Source organism: Haplochromis burtoni, unplaced genomic scaffold (genome assembly GCF_018398535.1).
Source record: "Haplochromis burtoni strain Fernald_Lab_line unplaced genomic scaffold, NCSU_Asbu1 Contig_330, whole genome shotgun sequence".
In the NCBI taxonomy this organism is placed as follows: Eukaryota; Metazoa; Chordata; class Actinopteri; order Cichliformes; family Cichlidae; genus Haplochromis; species Haplochromis burtoni.
In genome coordinates this window covers 661,666-671,603 of record NW_024582691.1, presented here as the reverse complement: position 1 = coordinate 671,603, position 9,938 = coordinate 661,666, and the positions used below count along the sequence as shown (strand labels likewise).

Here is a 9,938-nt window from a genome sequence, read left to right as displayed (position 1 = left end):
TCAAAAAAGTTTCACACATTTAGGCATTTGCATTTTTTGGCTTCAAATGATGTGGATTACTTTAGCGATAAAACAAAGCACAGGAAGAACAAATTGAGAAAAAATGAAAGAAACAGCTTGCTGCAAAAAGTCACATTTATTACTGACATTTCATCCTACCAGACATTCAGACACATTCAGACATAGCGTCATGCATCTGTGGTGACAGGTGGAATTTGTCTGCCAGAAGCATAGTTTACCTTTTATGTGTTTACCTGTAGCAGTTATTGTGGAACTTATTGTAAGAAGACAGCGTGATGAGGCCGCCCCAAGCAGCCGACAGGGAGAAGAAGATCTGAGTGGCAGCGTCTTTCCACACCTGAGGGAGAGAGGAGCAGCTGCAGGAGAAGGGCAAGAACTGGAAGGCCTCTTTTCTGTCTGTACTTTAGTGTTTGTAGAATTCAGTGAGGAAATTCTGGTTACCTTTGCATCATTTAGTTTCTCCCATTTTGGTGTGATAAAGTAGAGGATGCCGTCAGCCGCACCGGGGAGGGTCACTCCTCTGATCAGGAGGATGACGAGCACCACGTAAGGGAACGTGGCGGTGAAATACACCACCTAATGAGAAAAGAAAAGAAATGAGCAACATCAGCACACACACACATGCAAAGATAAAACAGTTTTTTTCATAAAACGGTCAAAGTCAGTAAACTTTGTAAGATCATTTATATCCCTCTCTTTGTGTGTGGACTTTTAAACATTTAGTTTTTCAAGAGTTAGCTGTTTCTCATCAAAAAAAACACTATTATTAACATATATATTAGGATTATATTAGGATCACTTTTGATCCAGATTGTGGTGCAAACAGGAATTTGTACACTAAAAAAATCCCAAGTTTACAATTATTACAGAAAAACCTCTGACACAGGCCTGAAGCTCCACTCCAAGGTGACAGGCTTATGTGTGCTGCAGCTCATCTCTATGTCCACCAGAGGGCACCACAATACAACAATCGCAACTTTATTCAGTTTCTGGGTGTTGTTTTTGGTCTGAGACCATAAGACTGTCTTTTTAAAGCAGCTCTAACATTCACCTGGGCTTGAACAGCATTTTATATATTTATAAATTATATATTTATGTATTTATTTTTTCCTTCTTTTGCTTTCTTTAAACTAAGAAAATAGCTTTCAGTTATTTTAAGTAACATTTAAGTATTTCTTACGAGAGAAAAAAACTCAAACACGGAGTTTAAAAGAATTGCTGTGAAGTAGATAATTTATTAAACACAATTTAATGCACTTGTTTTGCGTTTCTCTAGACTCTGGGTATTTGCATATGAAATGTTTTCTTGGAAATAAACTCAGATCTGCGTTATTTTTACATTTTTGGAAATGACAGTTTTTCCTCATAAAAGGTTGTGTGTCACATACTTCATCACTAGGTGGCGATATTATCATTAAAGGGAACGCAATCAAAGGAAAACTAATAGCAGCATGTCTTCTGAGCTTCAAACTTCAAGCAGAAAGACATCGGAAGGCAGGTTTTAGTTTTGTTTTTAGTTTGTTACCTTTCCCGATGACTTGATTCCTTTGGCTAAAGAGGCGTAGACAATGAGCCAGGCCAAGAAGAGACAGCCGGCCAGAGGCCAGCGGATGTCTCCTGGATATTCAATCCCTTTGGAAATGTGCAGCACATTGTACCTGCAGGTGTTATTCAAACAGAAAGGTTAAGTCTAAAAAACAAAAAACAATGCAGATCAAAAGTTCATGCTGACACTTTTTGTTTTTGTTTGTTTGTTTGTTTGTTTTTTCATTTTGCCGAGTCATTTATTACAGAGTCCCAAACATGTCAGAGGGTCTGCCAGAGATGTAAGATTTATGTAAGGTTCTTTTTTTGCCCAACTTTTGACACAAATCTCCATAAATCATCATTAATTATATATTGCGAGGATAGCCTCGTTGTGTTTAAAGATATTAAGCTGAATGAGTGCAATAAAAGAGAACTACAAAGTCTCTGTACAGTTTTTTTCCTTGTATATGGAAAACAGTACGATTACCCCACTCCGGACTTGATTTCTTTCCTTCTGCTTTTTCTGTCTTTATATTGTTGTTAAAGTGTGCATAAACATGTTTTCATAAAATGCTGCAGGACTTTTTTTTATTATTATTGTGCTGTACTTTTTTGTACATTTTTGAGATTATTTTTGCAGTGTTTTACGTGAATATCTCCTATGTGGGTGATTTTGTGGGGTATGATAATTAAAAGATTAATTTGTGGCTTCAGGCAACTATCTGGACATGTACTTGTGTGTTGTCACATTAAAAGGAAATGCAAAATATAAAACAAGAAGATATAAAACTAGAATTATTAGGAATAAACCTTATCTAAGTGTCCATGAACTTTTTACTGAAGCAAAATGATCACTTTTTTGATGGCTTGAGAACTGCAGAGAATAGTTTTAAAAAAATATCAGATTCTGTCTTTCATCCAGTCATAAATTTATTTATTTTTTTAAAATCTGGCTAAAAATGTATAGATCTTTTTTTCAGGAATTGAAAACAACATTTTATTTTGGCCAGAGGATTCACTCACTTGAAGTATTCCTCGCTGGGGCTGACATATGTCTTGTTTCCATCCATACTCATGTTTAGCAGCTTTGTCAGGTTTCCCGCTGTGTTTGCCAACGTGCAGAAAGTGGAGTTCTTGATGGACGTGATGTTTCTGTCCCGCAGGATGCATGAGTCTGTTCCAATCAGAAATCAATACACGTCAGCTTGGAGAGGCTGGCAGAGAGCTGCTGTGGGACACAACTTACTGCCCGCTCAGGTACACACTCTGAATTGGGGTGAAGAGATGGATGTGAGTAAGAAGTAGGAGGAAAAGGCCAGATGGATACAGTGTACAGTGTAGTGTAGCCTCACTGGAAACTTCTTCCACTTGTATTTGTTAAAATCCTGCACTGCTGGATATGATAAATAATGGATAAATAAATGTTTCTGAGCCCAGTTCTCACTATTTATAATTTTTTTTTCATGCAAACAAGGTAGACAGAAGTAGGTTTAAGCTTTTTATATGACTCTATTTTCAGTCATTTCAAGCTTATATTAACTGGGCCTTAATGATTCAGGACGTTTTTTTAATTGCGCTTTGCACACTTGTGCAACTGTTTTTTGTTTTTCTTTTGTTGTTGTCGTTGTTTGTTCGTTTTTGGAGATGGGGGGGGGGGCACTCAGTAGACAGCATGCGATGACATGACATGAATCCTTTATGACCCTAGGCCACAAATATAGCTTTAAAAATTACATTGTAGTGTAATATTACTGCATATACATATTTTAATATATCCACATCTCTTTGGCATAAAAGGGAAACATTAAAGTATGTATATAACAGATTATTTTTGCAGAGCTTGTGCATTGCATTGCAAACCTGTTCAGACCTCGCTCACCCACACGATAAAATCATATATGTAAACACATTAACATACGTCAGGCTACATAGTTCACGTTTTTGCTCCCTCTTGTCTGCTTCATCATTCAAAAGACGCAGACATGCAGACCCGAATAGGCCTTCCCGTTTCATCCAGCAGGGGTCAGTCTCGGGCTCACTGCAGCACTGCAGCAGCTCAGCCTGTACAGTAAATTTGTCAAGCAAGCAGTTTTTGTGCTGAATTCACAGAATCGCTAAAGGCAAATATTACACAAAGTGAAGCCTTTTTCGACTTTTATTCGATGCAAATCGATGCCAAGACGCCTTCGATTCTCCGCTTTTATGTTTTCTTTGCTAAAACATAATTTTATCCACAGTTTAATTCAGTGTCAGACCACTAACAGGCTGCTTCTGCCCCATGCTGCAGCTTTAAAACATAAAGCAATGCTTTAATCTGACAGAATCACACAAAAGAATAATCGAAGATATAAATATAGCGTGTTTCGGGTGGGATTTTATCTCCCTGGGGCCTTCATCCCCTACTTTACTGGCCTCTAACAATCCAACCGGATCATATAGAAAACAAACTGGGTGCTCTTAAGTTTAAGTATTTTTCAGAGTGAAACGCCGCAGAGATCACAGGTCAGTATTCATTATACTGCAGGACACCTTAGCTGAGGGAGGCATGACGCATTGCGTATTGTGGAGAGTGGGGTGCTTTTCTAGTGTGTGTGTGTATGTGTGTGTGAAGGTGTGTGTCTTACCTAACAGCAGCATGTCTTTGTCCTTACATTCCACCGTGTTCCACTCATTCCTACAGTTAGCCCATGGCAGTGAGCCCTTCAACGAAGCGAACAGGTAGTACAGTGTCCAGCACATTATAATATTATAGTATATGGCTATCAAGACAGATATTATCAACATGGCAATCCCGCAACCTAAAATAAATAAATGAGACGAAATAGATAAATTACTCTTAAGGAAAGTGGAGAACTCGTGATTATAAAATGTATTTATTTTTTATTTGGGTTTTATATGTTTATTTCTTTTTTATTTCTTTTTTTTAAAATTATATTTCTTAAAGATGAGGAGATGGGCCAGTTTACCTTGCAGAGCGGGGATGCATTTCCACACTGACACTGGCCCTTGGCTTGCAAACTGGCCGAGGGAAACCTCCAACAAAAAGATTGGGATCCCAGCGATGCCCAGCATGGTCAGGTAGGGGATCAAAAAAGCTCCTGCGGGGAATTAAAGACCAGGCTACAGAGCGGAGTTTCAGAAGCACCAAAGTCTGAACCTAACTATGGAATAAAGTGAAAATCATCAAACGTGAAGTGTGTACTTGGCTGCTTCTAAGAAAAAACATTCGGCATATGGGGAAAAACATACGGCAGCCTTTAATGACTTCTGCAACATTTAAAGATATTATTTGATAATAACTCCTATATAAAGCAGTTATAACAAGGACAAGAATGCCAGTTAAAATAATGAGAGTCGATTTTGCTTGGCGATGTAAGCACATTATATCTGCGCACCACCAGAGGAAATCCCAACACTATAACACCATTTTTTTAATTCATTTTTAACATAGTTCTCTTAGCATTCGCATGCTTACAGGCCTAACAGGATAAAGGAATGAATGGGGCTAATTCCGGCCTTGACTGAAATTTTATTTTATTTTATTATTTAAAACACACACACACACACACACACACACACACACACACGCACACACACATAAAGTCTTACCTCCCCCGTTTTGGAAGGCAAGATAAGGAAACCTCCACACGTTTCCCAGTCCCACTGCATAGCCAACCATGGACAGAATAAAATCCAGTTTATTAGACCAGTTTCCTCTGGCCTTATTCTCATCTCCCCCTTCGTCATCATCTTCGTTAACCTGAGGGGGGGAAACACTGACTGAGTCTCTAAAATGTTTTGAAAAAGTAATAATAATCATTTTTTTAAAAAATAAAAAAAGCTAAGTGTAACTACAAGAAGAAGCACTCAGGCTAACTCATCTCCCATCAACAAAAAAACATTCTCTAGTTTAAAAACAAATTATAAATACATATTTAAAAAGAGTAACTCATCATTCTGGGGGGAATTGTCCTTTACAGACAATAATATTACATGCTCACTGATCAAAGCGCGTTTTTTCCACATTCATCATGCTGACGGAAAATCTGGAACATTTTTATTTACAAAATGTTGACGAATCCGATCCGAAACACGTTTTTTTGGGCCATCTACATTTTGTTCACTGTGTTCGTTGTGTTTTAATTTTGTTCCGTTTTACACACGACAATCAGAATTCCATAGCGGCTCTCAAAGCTTACACACGTAACTCGTCTCATCCTCTGCTACGCTTAAGGGCCGTTACCTCCACCAAACCGCTGGAAATCTTCGTGGAATTTCATGCGGAGATTAAAAACATTTCCTGAGGATCGATTCAGGAGAACTTTTTTTTTTTTTTTTTTACTACTACACAGCAGAACCTCATTTATCAGATTCAGGAAATAGACTGTGTTGAATATATAGATTCCGATTCACAAACATTGCGCTGCATAGGAATGTGTCTGTGTGTCTGCTTCTGTAAGTGTGAGCGTGTGAAATGGTAGGGGTGGTGGGGGATGCCCTCCTGGGGATTGGAAACAATCCGCAGTCTCCTGTAATACAGCGCTGTCTATCAGCCGGATAACACCTGGGCTTTTGGGCCATACCAAGTGTGGGCAGGGAACACCGAGAATACCGCGAGAGTATGATTCAGTTCTCTTTTTTTCATTAACAATGTTATCACCACCAAGCACAAATCAAGTTTAGAATTGTAACTAAAATAATAAGAAAAATAAAAACACCGGAAACAGCCATAGGTTTATGTCTAAAGGGGCGATCTAATCGTGAATAAACAAAACAGCCTAGTGTGCGCGCTTTGTTTTCCTTATGTTTAGCTGACATAAGCGGTTTTTAAAGTTTTGATCAGACACCGCAGACTGCTGCAGAGCATCAGAACAGACGCTGCGCAAATCAAGGACAGCAAATAGCTCAGGGTCCACCCAAATTACAACACATGCGTGATTCAACCCGGTATCACTGCGAAGAGGTTCACCATAGTCTGTTACACCTGTGGGGGTTCCGCGCGCTTACAATATGCAAAATACGCTGAATGAACCACTGAATGAACCACTCTCACTCCCAATACAGGCTTTCCCGAACCGGTGCATGAAAGAAAAATAACTAAATAAAGACCACGAACTATGTATCAGACAATACTGTTTAAGCATCCCGACAACAAACCCACGGTCTGTCCTCACAATGACGGCTCCCTCTTAAGATCCACTTTTAAAGAATCCTCTGATTCAGCTCAGAAGTTCTGGGGCTACAAATGAACAGCTTAACACGTCCGCCACAAATGAATGCCTGGGGTAGCTACCACATTTTTTTAGAGTTCCACAGATTGTTATTCACAGCAGAGATATTACTAAAGGTCTGCGTGGCACTGTCCCCCTGTTTGGAGGCAGCAGGTTAATCCAGTCAGCTCTCCGATCAGCCACGAGCGGAAACACATCCACACCGCACCTGCCTCCACAGCGGCCGCCCTCCGTTAAGGTAACGGTTCATTTAGCTGACTTACCCCCGCCACGGTTCCAGGCTGAACAGACGTGTTCCCATCTGTTCCCAGTATGATGGTGGTCTGGCTCATAGACGTCCAGTTGCCTGCGGTGTTGTTCTGCTCAGCGGTGGCCCGGAGCGGGTCGCCGTACTGGGCGGACCCCCCGCGGGCCGAACCGATGGAATCCTTCCTCAAGGCCGAATTAACGGCAACGGATCCGGGGACGGCCGGCGGGGTGTTTTTAAACGTCCCGTATTCTTTATTGCTGTCCGGTTCCCCCGGTTTATTTTCCGCGGGACAAAAAGTGTTGCGCTCGTTACAAGGAGGCGGCGGCTGAGGCGCCGGGTGATGGCGAGGAGTGGACGGCGGGCACGCTGCCGTGTTGTCCGGTTTGTTTCCTGTAAGTCCCGCGGCTCCGTCGGACTGCTGCGCAGGGATGTAGCCGGTGGGAGCGCTGGCCGGTTGTTTGGCCATGTCTCTGTGGTCAGACAGATCCTGGAATATGGGAGCGACAGATCAGCGAGATAAAAGGAAAAAGCAGGGCAGAAACCATGAAACTAGCAGGCGTTTGCAGGCCATCGCTGCTCTGGGACTAAAAACAAACAAACAAACAAAAAATCATAATAAAAACTACGCTCTTTCCCTTTTCTGCTGTATGCTGTGGCTCTGGTCGCTCCATAGTTTCAGCTCAATGTCTGCCGGGTGTGTGTGTGTGTGTGTGTGTGTGTGTGTGTGTGTGTGTGTGTGTGTGTGTGTGTGTGTGTGTGTGTGTGTGTGTGTGTGGAGAAAGTGCTTCTTGTGCTTGTTGGAGGGAGGGGGTTGCTTTTGCTTCTCCGGTTCTCGCTTTCTGCAAGATTCTTTAATTTTACGCCCCATTTCCCCCCTCATGTCATTCAGCCACACACATCCACTGATTTTTATGGGCAATAGACAAGCTGCTGCGGGTCTCTCGGTGGCTTCGCTCTCCCCGCAGGCATGCAAGATCGCCGGCGTTACCAGCGGTGAGCAGACCACGGGCGTGGAATTACAAATGACTCCCCTGAAATGTAACTTGGGGGGAGGGGGGGGGGGCAACAGGAATAAATCCTTAAAAGAAAAGAAAAATTACTGATCGGTTTGTTGTTTTCTTAGTTGTGTTTTTAGCGGGGGACTAACTACCTGGCTTCCGTTTAAGTCTGTAGAGAGCGAGTAAATTGAGAAAAAAAAAAGATTACAAAAATAGACATGATCAACCAAATGTTAACTTTCCCATTGAAATCTTTCTCTAAAAACGGAAATAAAGAAATAAAAAGGTTAGGTGACACAGAAGAGAAAAGGCGGTTAAAGTTTTTCAGTGTGAAGCCACAGCTGCATTTCAGCACCACGGACAGCTCGAGCGCCTGAAAGCGTTAAACAGTGCCCCCCTGCAAGAAAAGTGCCAGATTAGCATAAAAACAGAAGAGAATACACTCAGATGACAGAGGATAGATAGATGAAACTGCAGGAGAATAGTTACACGAATTAGTTTGGAACACTTACCATTTTTTGCAGAGCTCTGCCAGCAGGCTGGAAACAGCTGTAAAGAAAAAAAACCCGATGAGGAGACGACTAGAAGCGGACTGGTTGTAGCTCCGCAAAGTACCAACTGCAAAGCTTTTCTATAGCTCCGTGGGAAAGAGTGGGGTTTGCGTCAGTGCAGAGCAAGGTGCCCTTCCTGTGACATTTTCTTGATAATAGGAGTTTGATAAATCATTGGCCTTGGATTCGGATTTTTAAAGGGACAACAGGAGAACAAGACGACGGGGGCGCGTGTGTGCGTGCGTGAATTGTCTGGTTACGCACGTTGAATGCGTGAGCGCCGGACAGAGCCTTCCAAAACCTGATTAATACACTTGTCTCTAAGGAAGTGTGGGATGTTTACACGCATGCAGGGGAGCGTCCCACTTGATCTCACGTGGCTTGTCTGGATAAAGATTTCCAGGTTTGGGTAATTATTGGGGGGAATTTGAATAGACTGGAGTGCACCGAGGCCTAAGTAATGTTTGCATTGTGCTGAGCCAGGATAAGCCAGTAGTTCCAATTAGCGTAGCAACATCAAATACTTTATTTTACAGAAAAGAAACTAAGACTGTGCCTTAAGCTGACAATCAAAGATGAGAGAGTTCTTTATAGTTATTCTCATAAATTCACATTCAACAATTACAATTAGACACACACACACACATTTTCAGAAGTTGTATGGGTGGAATACACCATGTGCTAAAAATGGCCTGAACTATAAATAGTTTTTCCACTTGGCGGGTTTTACGCACAAAGCTCTGGGCTCTATACGTTCCTTCGTGCGTCACCAATAGGAAACTGATCAAATACAGAGAAAAAAAAGTGGGCGAGGTCTTGACAAAGCTACTCATTTGTTAAAGTCTTACGCAAGAAGATTTCTGTTTTTTTTTTTAAGTTAAAGTCACGTGTTTTAAGGGGAGCCGGAGCCAACCACTGGAGCCTTCACTGGAAGCAGTGACACCCCAAAGAGGCGGAGGGGGGCATACTGTACAGTCTAAAACACTGCATTGCGTATTCTCCGAATCTCGCTGTACACGTGTCCCGTGAGTTGTGTTTTACCCCCAAACTAAAACCCCACTGGTGAACTGATGATTTAAGAATGGAGCGTTAATTACGAGCTTAAATGAAAACAAAGGCCACGGGACGGGTGGTAAACTGTGTCGGAAACAAGCCAAACTGGCTCCTCTTGACCCTTTCCGGCAACGTGGACATAAGTTTGCTCACAAGAGTGAAGTCAAGTCAGGTCAATCCCAGTGAACGGAAAAATAATTAGTGCTTCGCTGCCAGTCAAGTACGTTGTTTAACCAGGTAGCGTTCACTAACATGTGATATAAATCTCAAAGAGCCTCTAAAAACAATAAAATAAATAAACGAAAAT

The 9,938-nt window shown here is 41.6% G+C and overlaps 1 protein-coding gene across 1 annotated transcript in view; it reads right to left on the bottom strand.

The window, feature by feature from the left end:
* The window catches only part of slc6a5 (solute carrier family 6 member 5), a 17,479-nt gene extending 8,604 nt beyond the window's left edge, over positions 1-8,875 (bottom strand). Inside the window, exons 1-9 of the mRNA XM_005942056.3 lie at positions 8,540-8,875; positions 7,043-7,516; positions 5,158-5,308; positions 4,515-4,646; positions 4,173-4,346; positions 2,572-2,722; positions 1,547-1,679; positions 463-597; positions 255-358 (exon numbers count right to left, since the gene is read on the bottom strand). Of these exons, the coding sequence (XP_005942118.1) occupies positions 255-358; positions 463-597; positions 1,547-1,679; positions 2,572-2,722; positions 4,173-4,346; positions 4,515-4,646; positions 5,158-5,308; positions 7,043-7,516; positions 8,540-8,542 (1,457 nt within the window). The 5' untranslated portion in view covers positions 8,543-8,875. The remainder of the gene's footprint in view (positions 1-254; positions 359-462; positions 598-1,546; positions 1,680-2,571; positions 2,723-4,172; positions 4,347-4,514; positions 4,647-5,157; positions 5,309-7,042; positions 7,517-8,539) is intronic.
* Positions 8,876-9,938: the final 1,063 nt, after the last annotated feature.